The sequence below is a fragment of the Epinephelus moara genome, chromosome 23 (genome assembly GCF_006386435.1).
Source record: "Epinephelus moara isolate mb chromosome 23, YSFRI_EMoa_1.0, whole genome shotgun sequence".
NCBI lineage: Eukaryota > Metazoa > Chordata > Actinopteri > Perciformes > Serranidae > Epinephelus > Epinephelus moara.
The window spans coordinates 23,341,615-23,359,620 of NC_065528.1; the positions used below are offsets into that span (position 1 = coordinate 23,341,615).

The 18,006-nt window shown below is 42.4% G+C and overlaps 1 protein-coding gene across 1 annotated transcript in view; it reads right to left on the reverse strand.

The window, feature by feature from the left end:
* The window catches only part of LOC126385156 (voltage-dependent calcium channel subunit alpha-2/delta-1-like), a 164,467-nt gene that overhangs the window by 120,603 nt on the left and 25,858 nt on the right, over positions 1 to 18,006 (reverse strand). The window contains exons 2-3 of the mRNA XM_050036726.1: positions 13,925 to 14,006; positions 9,271 to 9,387 (exon numbers count right to left, since the gene is read on the reverse strand). Of these exons, the coding sequence (XP_049892683.1) occupies positions 9,271 to 9,387; positions 13,925 to 14,006 (199 nt within the window). The remainder of the gene's footprint in view (positions 1 to 9,270; positions 9,388 to 13,924; positions 14,007 to 18,006) is intronic.

Genomic DNA, 18,006 nt, shown 5'->3' on the forward strand with positions numbered 1-18,006 from the left:
GTAGTGCCGATGTAATTCACTCGGGACCCTTAACAGCACCAAGTCTGGTGCCCAACCCTTTGCCCAAAGTCCTTAAAAATGACTGAATATAAAGGTAAGGTGAGGTGACTTGAGGTAAGGTAAGGTAAGGTAAGGTAATTCTTTACTCGTCCCACAGTGGGGAAATTCGCAGCATAGAGATTGGCAACGTGTCTCCACTTCTTCCCACTGTACTAAATGCAGCCTATATTCCAGATACAGGTGCTGCAGTCTTGCCCTGGTGACCTCATTAAGGGCCAGAGTCTCATTAAGGGCCAGAGCTTCGGTTCTGAGTTACCCCCAAATACACCTGTTCTACCCAATCACAAACAGAGCCATTGATCAGGAGTGCTGACTCATATAGCGTCAATCATGACGCCAAACCCCCTTTCCATAGGCTCAAATGACTAATTAAAACCAAACTGATTAGAAAAACATGGACTTAGACATATTTCAAAGAAATAAGACCTACCTAAAATAATAGAAACCATCTTTGAGAAAAAATTATTTGACCTGTACTTTCAATTTTTCATTGAGGGTGTGAGGTTTATGAACTATACTGCAACCAGCCACCAGGGGGCGATCAAGATGTTTTGGTTCCACTTGGGATGCCGTCATGCAGTCGATCTTTGGTCCTGGGCAGTGCCAGAGTATACGTGTCATTTGCTAACAGCTAGCTTTTTGGGACCAGGCTACTTCTTTCACTATTTTCATTATTTAATTTTATCAAAAGTCATGCATAAATCCGCCAAATATGGGAGATTACACTGAGGTATGTAAGTGGCAGGGCTTCTGCACTGACATTAGTGTGTACTTTTTACACACTTACAGTTGCCACTGTTGACACCTGGCATTAAACAGCTGAAAGACAGTCTTGAGAATTAAGATTCCCGTCTTGTAAACCACCCAAGACAGAGTCAGACCCACTGAGAATGATAATACACATGATCTGTGCCATGCATGTTTTTGCTATGATGACAGATCTGTCTCCCTCTAAGTAGCCACAGCTGCCAACGTTTGAGAGATTGCATGTCAAGGGAGCACCGACGTCAAACGCTGCGGCTGAATTGAGGTGACAGGATGGGCAGATGTCAGATTGACAGACAGCAAATCCAAGGGGGCCCCTGATTAAGTTAATGACAGCAGCCATCATTCTAATGGGATTGTGTTCCTTGACAATTGCTGGCAAACACACATACGCCCAGACTCAAACACGCACACAAACAAACAAACACTTGCAAAGCATAGCCAGAGGAGACAAGATGCCCTAGTGTAAAGAGAAATGCCACCAGTCAGGGAGGCGTTGTCTTCCCTGCTTATTTCAAGCACAACACAGCCTGAACTGTACAACTGCAGGGGGTGAAAATACAGACGATTTCAGTGGGTTGTAAAGCGCTCTGGCACGAGGTCTTACAGTAGTTATTCAAAATTCTAAATTCAACCCTTACACACTTTGTTTGTGGTGGTGTGATTCACAGATAATGTGACATCATGGTGAAGATCCACAGGAAAAAAGGAATAGATAAAAGGCAGCCTCTATAGTTCATATTAGGGATGTTAGGTAAAGTTAATTTTGCTTTTGATAACCCGACACCCACTAACAGGTGTAAAATACATGAAGCCTTTCCTTTTAGTCTGACCATCCATTTATTCAGTGAGCTCTCGCGCCACAATTCAAAGTACAGTCCATTTAGAAGTGATTACATTTTATTTTATTTTTTCTGGAATAAATGTCTTTCCTTTTACTTTATTTTCTGTTTGACAGACAGCTGGTTAGCCGCGTATACATAGGGAAACGAAGTGACCAATGCCCAACGTCAGGTCTCCACTGGTTAGCTAAAGTTAGCCTTAGCCGCCCTGCACTGCACACCATCTGGGTCTGATGGGAGCTAGCCAGCATCACTGCTCATTCGGCGACTACCACTGGCAACACTGTCCACGTAGCTTAGGCTATACAGCAAGCACATTTACAAATTCCAGGATCGCGAAGGAATGGCCCCACTTATTTTGCCTCTGATTGGCTTACCCTCACCTTCTTATCCGAACCCTAACCAATCCCACTCCTCTTGCCTATACCTAACCAATCCTGCCAATGAATGCAACGAGTACGAGCCAATCAAAGGGAGCGTAGGGCAAGTCATTTCTTTGCTATCATAGGATTTGCAAATTTGCGTCCAGGTGGGGGGACAACATTGCTGCAGAAACATGGTGGCCACCCTCCAGTCTCCCCCCCCAGGTAGCTCAGTTGAATAAGCAGCTTAATTTTGAGCCGTAGCATGGTTAACTAGGTTAGCACCACTAGCTGTTTTGACAGTGCTAACAGTGCAGACAGAGTTAACACATAGTTACCGATGCTTAAGGACATTAGCAGCTCAAAGCTGAGCCGCATAATCCCCGGGGTGACCTGGAAGGGGACTGGAGGGTGGGCTCACTGTCTCCATGGCAACGCTGTTTGGTCGGGATGGCGTTACTAGCAATAACTGCTGAATGAGCAGCACCACTGGGTAGCCACCACCAAACCTCAGTGGTGTGCAATGCAGTAAATTAAAGAGCAGCAAATTTAGTCCTACTGATCGCCATTTGTAACCGTTCAAACATATATTTGGCAGTTAACCAATTAATAATGGATATCCCTGATTTAAAATACAAATTGGTTGGTTTCATTTCCTACAAAATAAAATTGTGGAAATGTGTTTGGAGACAAATCCAGGACGATTCATTTCACCAAGGCAATAACAACGGAAAAAAATAAGTTTGTGCTTTTGGCTGTGATTAACACAATAATCTGACCACAGGTTTGTGACTTTGCTCCTGAGTTGGCTTTACACAGGTCTCACACCACTTGACTATGATATAAAAACCCATAGTGTTACTACAGTATGAGTTGATGATTTTCAGAAAGATACTCAGCTTGGTTCAGACAATGTTGACCACAGTTTTTATTCAATATACTATTTCAGCGTTGCTACCATTAACTGGAAAAGTATGATGCAGTATCAAGTCCTACAGCTTTGGCTTTTTATTTGGAGTAACCATTTTAGTAATACATGGTCTAGGCCAATAACCAGACGCCCCAGATGGTTTGTTACACAGAGCCAAGTTGTTATTGGAAACTGTTTGGAAAAGGGCAGGCGCTTTCAAAAAATACTTGGCAGGTGATTGGATGAACCATCTGTCTATCACTGTCTATCACAGGCCAGTCAGGAAAACATCTTTTCCATCAGTGCCGTTCTTTGCTCTCCTCTCAATTAAGAGATGCTCTCTAGATATAAGTGATGCTATTGCAGCATCTAAGCTAAGCTCGTTAGGAGCCACCATCACTATTTGTTGTGTCGTCACAACAAACCACGCCAGTAGCTGCTAGTATCTCCTCACAGGAGGCTGGTTGGTACCACTGGTGGTTCACACATAGGCAGCAGTAGCTCAGTCCATAGAGACTTGGGAACCTGAGGGTCACCTGTTCAAGCACTCATACAGACCACATATGGAGCATGGACTGGTAGCTGGAGAGGTGCCAGTTCATTTCCTGGGCACTGCCAAGGTGTCCTTGAGCAAGGCACTGAACCCCCAACTGCTCAGGGCGCCTGTCCAAGGCAGCCCCCTCACTCTGACATCTCTCCATTTAATGAATGTGTAGATCATTTGTGTGCATGTGTGTAATTTGGGCCTGTGTGTATATGACAACAGAGTGAAAAAAATTGAATTTCCCCTCAGGGATTGATAAAGTCTTCTTCTTAAACACATTACTTGAAGCCTGACAAGATGGATTTTTGTATAATGTCATGATGTCACGAGAATCCAGCTGCAGTGCAAGGCGACTATAGGCCAATGCTTTACAAAAAAAAAAAGTGTGTTAAGATCTATTTACTTTCTTTAACCATCAGATGACCTGGAACTACTGGCCTAGGGTAAAGCGACAGTTCCCCCACAGATCAAGTATATGTGTTCCCTCTACCTGTAGTGCTATTTATCAGTCTACATTGTTTTTGTGTGAGTTGCCGAGTGTTGGAGATATCGGCTGTAGAAATGTTTGCCTTCTCTTGAATAAAATGGAACTAATTGGCTCTCTGTTTGTGGTGGTCAAAGCACCAAGCGTATCACCATGCAGAAGGAAGCATGGATCAACTCCTGGACAAGAGGTTTGTGCTCGTGCCAGCACAAGATGTAAATATTAATGGCGTCCTCTTTGGCTGAGCTGTAACATCAGCTAGCCGAGTGGTAAATTTTTACAGCCACATCAAATCCGTAACTTCATCTGCCTACTACCTTTTAAAACACACTGCTAGAGTCAGAGGAATTATGTCAAAGCAAGACCTTGAAAGGCTCACCCACGCCTTTATTTCCTGGAAGGGTCTGTTCGTAGATTGTGTATGCTTGTGTAAAAATCACTCTGTGGCTCAGCGCCCAAATATCTCTCTGAAATGCTTGTGGCATGTGAAGCTTCTGGGACCCTGAGGACACCTAGGGCTTCTGGAGTGATGTGAGCACTTTGCCGGACTGTCGTGTTGAAAAGGGAGCTGAGCCAGAAGGCAAAAATTCCGATTTACTGGTCCATCTTTGTCCCAACCCTCACCTATGGTCATGAGCTCTGGGTAGTGACCGAAAGAATGAGGTCGCCGATACAAGTTGAATTTCCTGTGTGGGGTGGCTGGGCTCAGCCTTAGAGATAGGGTAAAGGAGCTCGGACATCCGGAGGGAGCTCGGAGTAGAGCCGCTGCTCCTTCGCGTCGAAGGGGGCCAGTTGAGGTGGTTTAGGCATCTGATCAGGATGCCACCTGGGCGCCTCCCATTAGAGGTACTCCAGGCACGTCCAACTGGTAGGAGGCCACAGGGCAGACCCAGAACACACTGGAGGGATTTTATATCTTGTCTGGCCTTAGACAACGCCTCAGGGTGCCCCAGGAGGAGCTGGAAAGCATTGTTGTGGAAAGGGGCGTCTGAAATACTTTGCTCAGCCTGCCTACCCTAGCAACCCAGCTTCGGATTAGCGTTTGAAAAAAGGATGGATGGATGGATTTTATATCGTTTTTCTTTAGTCTTTTATTGTAAATCTGTATCATTTATCATGTTATGTGCTCTACAAAAAGGTATGGTCTTTCTTGGTGAGCTAGCAGTAGATGCACACTTCCTTCTGTCTGGTGATACAGTTGCCAGGTGTAGTTTGGTAGACAGAAAGTAGTTCAGTGGATTATCTTTAGTAACTGGGTCATGATTTCTGGAAAGAGACATTGCTGTTGAGTTTTCAAATGTTAGCTTTTGATGCTTTGAGCACCACAGGCTGAGTGCCATCTAGTTCCATTATATTTGGGAGAAGACTCCAACATTCGGCAACTCATACCAAAACCACCTAAACTGTTAAATGGCACTGCAGGTAAGAGGAAAAATATGTATGTTTGACTTGAGGGTGAACTGTCCCTTTAAAATGTATGGGCTTATTGGCTTGGTTTATCAAGATAAACAGATATGGAACAGGAAAAGCGATAACTATGCTGCATTCCTGAAGTTGAGCCACTTCTAGGACTCTTAGTGCGTGCCCACTCACTGACATTGCTCACTGTGACCTTAATTGAATGGAGCCATTCTTAACGTTATTATATACACCGGCGCCTTTCCTGCTTTGGCATGTTAAAACGTAGCCTATGCCGTGAAAGGGGCAACTATTTCTTTGGTGGCTGAGATAATGCCATGTTTCTGCTGCTTCCATGCCAAATGGGTCTATTATTCAAATGTTTATTCCTGCAGTGCTCAGCCGGATGTCATGATACAGATCACACTATCAATGTGTTATTACATATCTACAGTAGATGGGCAGGTTAAGGAAAAAACAGGCCTTCCAAAAATGCCATTAGCAGTGTCTATTCACAAAATAGCTAGAATTCAGTGTGAGAGTATGAGGAGGTGGAAACTTTTTTTATGTACCGTGGCACATAGTAGTGCTGTGTGAAAAGGATGAGAGTGGTGCCTGTTGAATTGTGTACTAAAAGGCCAAGATCTTAATGGACGGGGGGGTCTGTAATAGGCTTCTAGTCTTTTGTACGCTGCCTCATGGGAGGTGTGGCTTAGTGCACTCATGGACTTCCTACCACTCTCCCTCTACTCATCATCATTTCTCTCTCATACACATCAGGCCATTCAATTTCTCTCAGACAGAAAGCTATAACCTCTCACACAATGATCACTTCATCCTGTGTGTAATCAGCCCTTCCAAATGGAACAAGGGATGGACAAAGAAAAGGGAGGGAGGGAGGGATGAAAGAAAGTGAAGGATGATGGGAACCGAAAGAACAAGGAGGGGTTGAGTCAAAGGGAGGGGATCATTACCGCATAGAGTGAAACCTGTGCGGAGAAATATTAGATTAGTGTAGGTCAGGTCAGGCACATTACAGATGCTGCGCTCGTCTTTTCCCTCCCTCCATTTCAATCCGTGATTCAGCTAAATGGACACACCAACTATTTATGGTCCCTTACATAAATTGATGGCCATAAAGTTGGCTCAACTCCACTTCATTATACAGAACACCATTTACAGTAGCTACCACGGGCCATATCCTCTTCAGTGCTAATGCAGTGACAAGTAAACACGCAGTACTTTCTGAGCGGCACAAAGAACATCAGCATATGGTGTTGGGCTTAAAAAAAAAAAAAATCATCCCTGCCTCCCCTTGCTGTTTTCACACTTCCAGCAACGGGCTTAACAACTGCCTTTAACTCGCGCAGGTGAAATACACAGCAGATGGTGTTGATGAAATGTAAGAACAGAGCCTATAGTTTAACATCTCTATTCCGCTGCCATCAATTCACTGAGCAGTCGTGTTTCTCTCCCAAGGTGCGACACAACAACACCAAAAACTAATTGTCCCTCATCCCCTGGCAATTATTGGGATGTAAGAAAAACAAAATGCTTGGCTGGATTGATGGACTAATCAATGAGTGTGTAACTATGGCAACAGGCTGTCAGGACTTAATTGGATATTTCTGGCTCTCGGAGTCGGATTGATCGAGACTGGGGAATGCCCCGAGATCCTAATCTAGTTGGCCAAATACTGCTGTGTTTAAACTAAGGAGCAGTGAAAGGTTGTACAGATCAATTTAGCTCGTTGTCCTTTGTAACTACATGGAAACAAGACTCAGAGTCTGTAACCACATGAGCAGCACTGTCAAATTTTACCTCACCTCCAGCTGGAGAAAAAACCCATTAAGACCCACTAACATCTGGCTTTTGTTTTGGTGGGAAAGGTTACAATTAACCTTTCGCTAAGCCCCGCCCCTTTGTGATGGTCCAACAAGCTGTCAGAGTAAGCATGGAGCCCACACTGTAACTAACTGCACTCCCTGAAGAAATATTATCATATTTTTGGAAAAATGAAAGAGTGATTCCAGAGAGAAGCAGACAGAGGGGTCTACAGTCTGTGTTTGAAGGATATATCCAGGATGTCAAACTGACTCAGCAGCAACAACAGGTTAAAAAGACAAAGATAGTTAGAAGCTAAAGCCGAACTATAGACTACAGATCACAGTGTAAAAGTGAACCACCACATCACTGCTGATCGCCACACAAGACTGAATATAAAGGGAAACTTTGCTGATATTGAACCAGCTGTGTGGCATCACAGTGTGTGCAGATGAACCGTGTTTGGCTTTGGCCCCGTGGCACTGCCAGTGGTAGGACCTCCACTGCTGGACTGTTGGGAAGCCCCAGGGGAAGGCCAACAACGTTCTTCTGCGCACACTGTGATGACACAGAGCTGGTTGAATATCAGCAAAGTTTCCCTGCTTCCCTCCCGATGCTACGTTATGATTGGCCAGTCTGTGGGACTAAGCAAACTTAGCCAAGAGTCAATTACGTCCACAGTCTTGGTAGCATACTCACTTCACGTCTCCTTTCAGAGGGCAAAACAATGGACAATCAACCAAAACTTCATCCAACATGTCATAAAATGGGCAAGTTATAGAGTGTTAACGCACTGTCACCAAAACAATCACCACGTCCTGCAATGATGACATCGCCCTTGTATGGAAAGCATCAGAACACATTTGCATGTACGCTACCAAAGTTATTTGGTTAAATGCATCCTAGATCACCTTGCCAAATGGTCTGTGTGATCAGAACACAAAGCATCTTGGTGGTCATTTACGCTTGTTTTGAGCGCTGTCGACACATGTTATTTCCTGGTATAAACAGGCTCTAAGATTTCTCCTCTGGAGACCATGACTGTCTGTACAAACTTTCTGGCAATCTTTTCAAAAGTTGTCAAGACATTTTACCAAAAGCCAAAAACATCAACCTGCTGGTGGCGCTAGAGTCAAAGTCAGGGGACCATAAATGTCTCTACACAATTCCCTGGCAATCAATCAAGTAGTTGATATTTCAGTCAAGACCAAAGTTGTGGACCAAACTTACTGATTAAGATTGTTTGTCTACAGCAACATAGTCAGCATGGCTAATGTTCTGTTGTACTTAACATGTTCTATGGTTTCTCAAAAGGTTGTGCAGTATGAACTGTTATAGGTGTGCTGTGTGGTTCACCCAGAAACTCTGACACCACCTCACAGCTCTATCAAGGTCTATGAATTGTCTCGTCAGCCGTTCAACCAGAAGAGTTCGGCCACTTGTGGTGAACACTGTCGGGAACACTTTACTACAAAATGAAACTGTCTGCCAAGTGTAGTCCTTATAGCATTTTCTTTCCGTCTGGCTCAGACAATGACCCATGAAAGCGGCAGGTATGGATTATATATGTGGGCAGACTCAGCCTCAGTCGTCACAGGAAGACGAAGGATTCCTTAAAGTTGAAACTAAACGAGGTCGTCTATGACAATTTTATTTCAAAACAGCAAAAAGTGATCCAACAAATACATATACAATGAAATAGTATCATTTTTTGGCAGTTTTCAACCCAGACTGGTAACTTTGAATTAAGTCGTCTAGCTGGAGGATGTCTGCTTATATTGGATCAGTGTATGGCCTGGAGCGGTGGCTGTGTTCCAGTGTCTGCTCTGACGTGAAATGAGGAGGAGCAGATTGTTTCTGTGTGTTTCCTTGGGCTCTGGGCACTGTGCTAGGAGAGACACACTGGATCTGGTGTCACAAACACACTAGAATTTGCATTTTTTGTTTGTATCGCAAACAAAAGAGATTAATAGCTTTGAATGGTCACGTTGGAGAAAAGAAGGTGCCAAAACCGAACCTCTCCTCTTGCCCAAGAAGCAGGGTTGACACGTGATCATTCTGTGTTAGGGGATCACACTTACCTTCAGGGCTTGGGAGCGGTTAGCCAGCAGTTTCTCTATATTCCCAGCAGCCGTCGCCACCAGTTCCCGTGCATTGTTGGTTTCCACGCTGAAGTGAGGTCTGTGTTGACGATATACCTGAAACAATCAGAGGAGAAAAAAAATCAGGTGTCGTTCAGACTGAAAACATTAAAAAAGGCCACAGGCTGTCTTGGTGGAGGATTAGGTTTTTTAGGTACCGATGAGACAAGGTAATACAACCCAGGAAGGCCAATTAGAGTTAGTGATGTATGAGTTTGAAGGCTTATCAGTCACCAAAATGCTGCACAGCAGTTGGTGCCTTAACCCTTAGGCCACCAGGGAACACTATGCAACTACATGTCTTTGATTAGGCCATACAGTGTTGATTCAAGTTGTATGTACTTTTTTTACCAGATGATTGGCACCCCAACTGTGCCATCGCAGTGGTCCAGTTTAAAATGAGGTGGTTGCATGATGATGATTAGAAAAGAAAAGAATTAACTTAAGTATGGCAATTTTTTGTTTTACAGATTATTAAGTCAAACGCTGAGGTGGAAAGAAGTTGCTGATTTTATTGTGGTAATCTACGAGTAACGTGATGTGTTTCTAGAAAAACGAAAATCGATGCAAGAAAGCAGGCAATGGCAGAAGCCGTTAAGCTGTTTAAATAGAAACTTGAATTCAGCCAGGCCAGCACAACGATTGATGGAAGAGAGTAGATCACATGATTCCTTTCTATGCAACAAATTGGTGAATCTCATTCAGGGCGCCTTATTTAAACTGCTCTGGCCTGCTTACTGTTGCTGCTTCCTCTGCAAGCTGCTTTGCAACCCGCCTCCACCCCAGCTCCTCCTTTTCATGCTGTGTCTGACTTATAAATGTCATTTCTGTTTGTCATTGATGCTGCTCTGTTCTGTTCAATGGGGGGTCTTTGCTGCTGCTCTTCCTGCCTTAAGCTTTCCATGTAGGCACATGGAAGGGCAGGGAGGTTTGCTCCTTCTGCCTCTGGCTTTGCTCATTTGCACATGGAAGGGCAGAGAGGTGTGCTCTCTCTGCCTTAGGGTGTCCATGTAGGTGCATAGAAGAGGCTTTCTGTGTAGGCCTAGGTAAAGCAGAGAGGCCCCAGAACAGAGCCATACCACCAAATATAATACTGCAAATGGAAATAAAGTTTTCTTTGACTAAAGTGTTCCTGAATGAAGCATATTTAATGTACCACCTTTCACAAAGCATGGTCACAGAGTGCCTAACTGGAATAAAATGGTTAAAAATAAGCCCTAATAATGACGAGTATAGGTATGATGGAGGGGTAAAGACAGGTAAAACAGTCAAAAGGGCTTTTACGGAAAAAAAAACCCAGAGTGTGGTGTCATACTTCCGTACAAACCTCTATGTCCAACATCATGATTTCAACCACTAGTTGGCTTTAAATAGCCAACATTTCTATGTAAAATTCAGAAAACAAACAAGTACCTCAAAATTATGAGCAGCATGTACGTACTTTCCTAGCATTAAAACCGATCATCCTCAAGTCCTTCAGTCTTAAGATATCTTCTATCCCCAGTATACTGTTCTGTATCTGAGGCTGAGGATGTTACTCTGCATCACTGGTCATCCTCTACTCTTCATCAGTCTTCACTGACCAAAGCACAGTGATTTAAAAAACAAACAAAAAAAAAAAAAAGAATCTACATGTCCACTGATTAAATTGCAATGTCAGGTTATGTAACAAGACCATTTACTGCGCTATGGAATATGCTCCAGTAAAAGAAATAAGAAACACAAATGCCAAACAGCCAATTATTTAGCAGCCTGGAGGGAATTCGTTGTCCGACATTCAAACCACAGAACTCACGCGCGTCCATGTATTTGTCTTCATCCTCCAGGCGTCCGATGGATTTTTTTTTTTGCTTTAGTGCAAGAGTAATACTCCTGATTTATAGATGTGCATCAAGTTATTGCAAAGTATCCAGGAGGATTTTCTTGGAATTTCTATATTTAATCTGTGTGTTGTAATTGGACATTATATTGTGTCTTAAATAACAAAAGATGGGCTACAACTGTGCGCATAAAAGTCCAGCACTTGTGTTTACCATTAACAGCATTCAAAGGCGCTCCAGTTGTAATTTACAGGATGAACCGCACAGGCAATCTGGATAATTTCTCCACATGTATTATTAACTCACAAGCTTCATAACACTTCCTTTTAAATTGTGCATGCTGTGTACAGTACACTTGGTTTAAATAAGGGCGTCCCCAAAAGCATCAGCTCCTGTTACAGCAACAGTCTGAGAGGCTTCAGTTACACAAAATTTCACCAGATGAGTTTAATTCTCATTTCTGCTGACAAGTCATGCCACCACATCAAATAAAAATGCATTTTGTAATGATTTCCGTGAGGCTTTGAAGCCGACTGATTATATTCTCGAAGGGAGCGGGAAGCAAAAGTGCCAGATGCATTATGTCAATCAATGTGGATCTAAAAAGCTTCTTCTTCTTCTTGTCAGATGTGGGCTTGTGTGTGGGTGTGTGTGCAAGGACTATGGCCGTCACTGTATAGTCGTGACGCTGATCTTATCTGAGCGTGTACATTGGGCTGGCAGAATGAAATGAAATGATGCAGCGCTATGTCTAATGAGAAGATACTATATATAGACCGCTGATGTGTTGTGACAGCTGAGGTCGTACAAGGAGGGTTAGTGAGAGTAAGGAAAGCAATGACTTTAAGTATAATTCTTGTCGATATTCAATCTGTTTAATGGGTTTTATTTAAAGAAAATTAATTAAGCTAAGAAATCATTATAGCCATGGTGTTTTTATCAATGTATTCTATTTTATTATATTCTCCGTTATTTTACGTTGTGTTGTTTTATTTAATTTTATTTATTTTTTCCTTGAGTACTTTTGTAGTCCAAACTGTAATAACCAAAAAGGAGATATTTAAGACTTAATATTTTTTGTTTGCAGTGGCAGTGTCCCCTACAAAAATGAATATTTGTGGTTCTGTCTTGGTGAATCTATTGGTGTATACATGATAATATGTGGAGGCACTAAAAATAAAATTTTAAAAATATATTACTTATATTCCAACAGGCATAAGGGCAGTTTACCAAGCTTCAAAGCGAAAGTTAGCCATCGCTTAGTCCCATTAGTCCCATTTCTTGCAGAACATCAATGAGCGTTGACAGTTTGTTCATTTGCCTTCACCACAACTGGACTCATGGAAGAGAAACAGCAACAACCTGGAATCTCATTTAGAAACACTGCATATGCACAAAACGAGGCCTGAAAGAGGCGTACGCTGCTTCCCACGCATAAGTTGTGATCTACAAAAACAGACTTGATGGGAGAAACTTTGATCCATGCTTACAAACATTTGGAGACACAGATGGTGAGGTGGAAGACCGATTGAAGAAATTGCTGAATATTTTTTAGTACAAGCCATTTTTGGCTTTTGGATACATACATTTTGAGTATGGATCCTATGCATTGTTTTTTGAATGAGATCTCTGGTCGCACAGAGATGTGCGAAATGGCCAGCACCACGAAAACAGTGGAAATGAAAGTCAATTAGGTTCAGGCCCCCGGGAACACTGCTTAGCATTGCAGCTAATTTCTCCCAGTGGCCACTCACGGTATTGCAGTGGAAAAACTCCCCTGTGGCTCAAAAAGCATTTTTTAGACCATCATTACAAAAGAGATTTACTGTCCTCCTTGAGGTGTAGCAACCACAATTTGGCAGCAAGCCAAACTCCAATTCACAGAGACATCAGAGTCAGGATGTAGCATTCAAGCTCCTTTAATTATTGCCGACTCAACTTTGTGAACACGGAGTGAAACTGAAATAACTAAAAATGTATTGTAATTATTGAAAGGTCTATACAAAGGGGAGACATCTGCACAGCCATGGTTAGCTTAGCATAATTAGCATTAGCAGAATTAGCATGAAAATTGCTAGCATTAGCTTGGTTAACATGAACAGTGTTAACATTAGCATCTTTTAGCAATAGCACTGTTAGCATTATCGCTGTTAGCATGGTGAAATCATAGCTGAGACAATTTAGAGAATAAACCAAAAAGGAAACTAAGCACCCGACCTCTTGTTTTCCAGGCGGTTAAAGACGGGGCATGTGTATTTCCAGGGCTGGTACCTGCGGTTATTCCACAGGCTAGTTAATAACATGTCGGGCAGGAAATCCAAAGTGTGGGATCATTTTGAGAAGGTGAAGGACAAACCCAAGGTGATATGTAAACTCATCTTCATTGGTCGACTACAAACATGACGTATCATCTGAAACATGGAAGTAGCTACATGCCCATTAGCCACTTAGCACAAACATTACTGCTTTGCCGACAGCGTCATTAACAGGCGGCTCGCTCAGTGTGTGACGTGTTAACAATGTTACTGATACTATTCTTTCTCACACCTTCAACTCAAACCATTGCGTTGCCCCGCCCAAAATATATAACTTAATAATTCAATTAATATCGTAAACATGCAGGAGACTAGTCAACTAATGGCCCTGTTATTTATATCACCTGACATCAAAAGTGAAGAGAATTCAAATTTCAGTTCAACTTTAAAATGCAATGGTTACAAACTTTTTTTTAATTGGTCCAAAACAAGAGACACAAAACATAAATATATGCTTACCGTTATTAGGTTGTCAATTCCACTGGCTGTGTCTGTTAATGTGATCAACTCTTTTTGCATCTGGTCCACCCATTCCTTTATCCTAGAACACAAAAAAATAATCACTTAGCCAATCAATCCTCATTTAATGGAAAGCTTCCCATTGGCCTGCATGGCCTAATCAAATCTGCTGAGTGGCTCCGATCTCATTCAGGTTGAACACGCACGATCACATGACCTGAGCTTTACTGCTTACTATCACAATATGCTAAAAAAGCGGTATAGATTCAGGGAAGGGAAGCATGAAATAATAATGTTTAGTCAAGTGAATACATTGCTCTACTCCACATGAGCTGCGCAATAAGGCGAGAGCTATTCATGGATGTCAGCATGAGTGTCCCATGCTCGGGGGCGAGATGCTGGTTAATGTATTCTTCTGATGAGACAGAGGACAGAAAGGGAAAGAGACAGAGTTTAGACTTTTGTTTCACTTTAAATAAAGGCTGAATGATTGATCACAATGTCACAGAACACAAATTTCAAATCACAAGAGCTGCATTACAAAAACAAAACCTAAACCAAAGGGTGAGAAACACTCCATTACCAGTTATTATGACTAGAAACTGTAAAAACAGAAGTTATCGTTGGATTTTCAAACACAACAGCACAGGTGGCGGGGTGGTGCAGTGGTTCAAACCCCCTTCTCCCCGTGTTCTTCCCATGTCAGGGTGGGTTTTCTCCGGGTACTCCAGCTTTCTCCCACCATCCAAAGAAAAGCAGACTAGGTGTGAGTGGTTGTCTGTCTCTATGTGTCAGCCCTGTGATAGTCTGGTGACCTGTCCAGGGTGTACCCTGCCTCTCGCCCAATGTCAGCTGGGATAGACTCCAGCCCCCCTGCGACCCCTAACATGGACTACCGGTTGCCTCGTCTACGTTCACATATGCAAGTGGAAACGAAGCGTCAATGATACGTGCTCACCCAGTCAGCTACTAAGGTGCTACCAGGGTGCCCCAGATCTGTCAAAAGGTTAACTTAAGATGAGTGTACTACATGTGTACAAGTCTTGAAGGTACAAGTTATAATATTTTTCTGTGTTCAAAGGTTTTTACAAGTCAGTTCATGCATCATTTCATCATAACACCTGGGCCAGACTAACATGAAAGACCAATTTATACTGTACAATGTCACACTAATAATACAGAAGATGAGGAACCTTTTTACAAAACTGAATCTCAATATTGGATTTCTTTACTCAAGTGAAAAATAATCTTATTGCTGTTGCATTCCAGCGTAGCATCAGTATAACCAGTAGTATTCTGTGACCTCTCCGTGAGTGTCTGCATGTGTCCACGAACACATCTAAACAGTAATTAAAAGCGTGTCTAAACTGTTATAAATCAACTTTATGCCCTGTAACTTAGACATGGGGATTCCAAGGACACCGGTCCCTTATATGGAACTCCTGATATTCAGTTCAGTTCAGGTTATGTGTGTGTGTGCGTGAGTGTACATGATGTCTACGTGAAACCGTATCCAAGCCCTCACTGTCAAAACACCAGTGAATCATTTTACGTGGCAGGTGAAAGATGACCTGACGCACACTGTACAGAGTTATTTATGTTTATCTCTAAAATGTAAAAGGTAGACTGAGGCTAGTGTATGTAGGATGTGCTGAACTTGTTTTAGACAAGTCAACTTATCACAAATTAATTTGCTTGATATTTTAAAAATACACTTCTTCACTTTACTGCCAGCACATTCTCACTCTGATCTCGTCAGATATCGATGTTTGACCATAGACTTTCCACGTTTAGATACGACGGGAAAGGTACCCTGGGTACGTTGGCTGTCGATGTTCTGGGACGCTGTGTCAAGTTATACCTGTTACATGCATTGACTTCTTTCAAAATAAGCTTTTTTGTCAGTGTCTGACGTCACAAGTCACTGCCCAAGCACCGGATTTCACCGACTTTGGAGTGAGACCGGGTTGTTATTGCCGAGAGTTAGATGAGAGGATCAATAGAACTTTTATGTCTGTAGATTTGAAACAGCTGGGAGCCGCTTAGCCTAGCTTATAAAAAATTGTGGAAACGGTGGAATCAGCTAGTCTGGCTCTGTCACACGCAGACAAAATCTGCCTAACAGCATTTCTGATGTTACCAATAGAGTGCTGCAGGAAAGAGCGCTAACACCCAGAGAAGAGTTTGCATTTAAGCACTCACGCTTCTCTCGTCTTGAAGTTGATGGGTCTTTTGAATGGGTTTTGACGGTTAGATGCCTGAGATGAAGTCTGTAGTTAACACAAACTTACACATTTTCACTTTCAGAGACTTTCATGTTTTTGTTCTCAGACATAAAATACGTCAGTAAATATAGTACTTGTGAATTTTGGAGCTTTAGGTGTTAAAAAAGCTTGCTTACAAGCTGCTAAATGAGACAAGAGAATGTCATCACACTGAACGTGGCTTTACAGTCTTGTCATGTTATGCAACCTTAGCATCGTTCATTTAGCCTAATAGCCGGGGCATAGCCTAATGTTAGCTTTTTACTTCTGGCAATTACATTCATGTTTTAAATATCATAAAGGTGGTGTTAATGTTACGATTATTTTGCTGAACAAAATGTGTAAGTACCATGAACTCATTTGTCACAGACTTAATTTTCTGCAATAATCCAAAATGGAAGTTAGCGATGCTAATACAAAAAAAAAATATCATCCCTGCAGCAGTCTTTTGACATTATTTATTATATACTTATTATTATATTTACATTTTTATTTGTTCAAGCTGTACAAAAAGCGAGTGTTAAAATGTAACATTGTGTTTTTACTGAGGGCAAAGCACCAAAATGTGTCTTTTTTGTTTTTTGGTTTAGGCTAACATTAGCTGTTACCAGTGCTTGAGCTAAGCTAACTGATTCCTAGCAGTTTCTTCATATTTATAAAACAGATGTAATATTGGTATCAATCTTCTCATGTCACGCTCAAAAAGAAAGCAAAAAAAAAAGCATTTCCCAAAATGTTGAACTATTCCTTTAAACTAAGTTGAACTCACTGAAATTTGAAAGTATTTTTTTTCTAGTTGAAGAACTTCAATCAAGTGCTGATGGAGCAAAGAAATGTCCACAGGTAATAAAATCCCTTTTGTCAACCTGCTGCTGCTCATCTGCAAATAACAGTTGAAAACAATACACTGTACACCAGCGAGCCCCCCCCCCCCCCCCCCTCCCCCCAGCTCCTTTACTACAGCCAATTAAAAATACATGACATAATCCATAAAGAAAATGACCCTTTCTCCCCCACAGTGTGAATTAACCTCTTCACCTCCCACATTGCTGAGGGGCCTTTGACACACGAACCCTGTCCATGTTATCTTATTTAAAAAATACAGTGTAATGTGAGCAGGGTTAGCTCACGCTGGAGACGTGTTGCATAGCTGCCACATAGTATATTTAGCCTTCTGAGGGACAGCTGCCAGTGGCTGAGGGCAGATATAGGATGTGCGTACTGTCAGCACATAGCTCTTTTAACCCTGCCATCACAATCATGTCTGAATATATCCACACACACACACACAGGTGCATGTAAAAATAAGAGGGTATAATCTCCTACAAATGACTTCAAAGTGGATTTTCACTGAGGACTGTTGTCTGCTGACTACTGTACATGGAGCCAGCTCCAGGGTTGAGATAAGGTCCACTGGCCATAGCGAGCAGGTGTGTATTAGGGTTGTTACGCACGTGACTTTTTCAAATAAGCCCACTTGGCCTTAAGCAAGAGGGGTGGGCCGTTACAACAGGTGTCTAATGTGAAAACAGTGAGTGTGTGTGGGTGTATGGTTATGCTCCATCAAAGAAGAGATGTTCAATGCCACATTCCATCAATAATTCATTAATTAATTGTCATTTTTACAGGATTCTTTGAGCGTGCTTCAGCTCATCAAACCTACTGTAAGTGTGGGACGTTTAGTGTTGCAGAACATACATGGGCAGATTACAGAATGGGCCTACAGGGCACAGGCACGGGAGCCCAAAGTGTCAGTGCACCCCCTGGCCTTCACCTGCAATATGTCACTCAAAATAACACATACTCACAGGAAGAGAC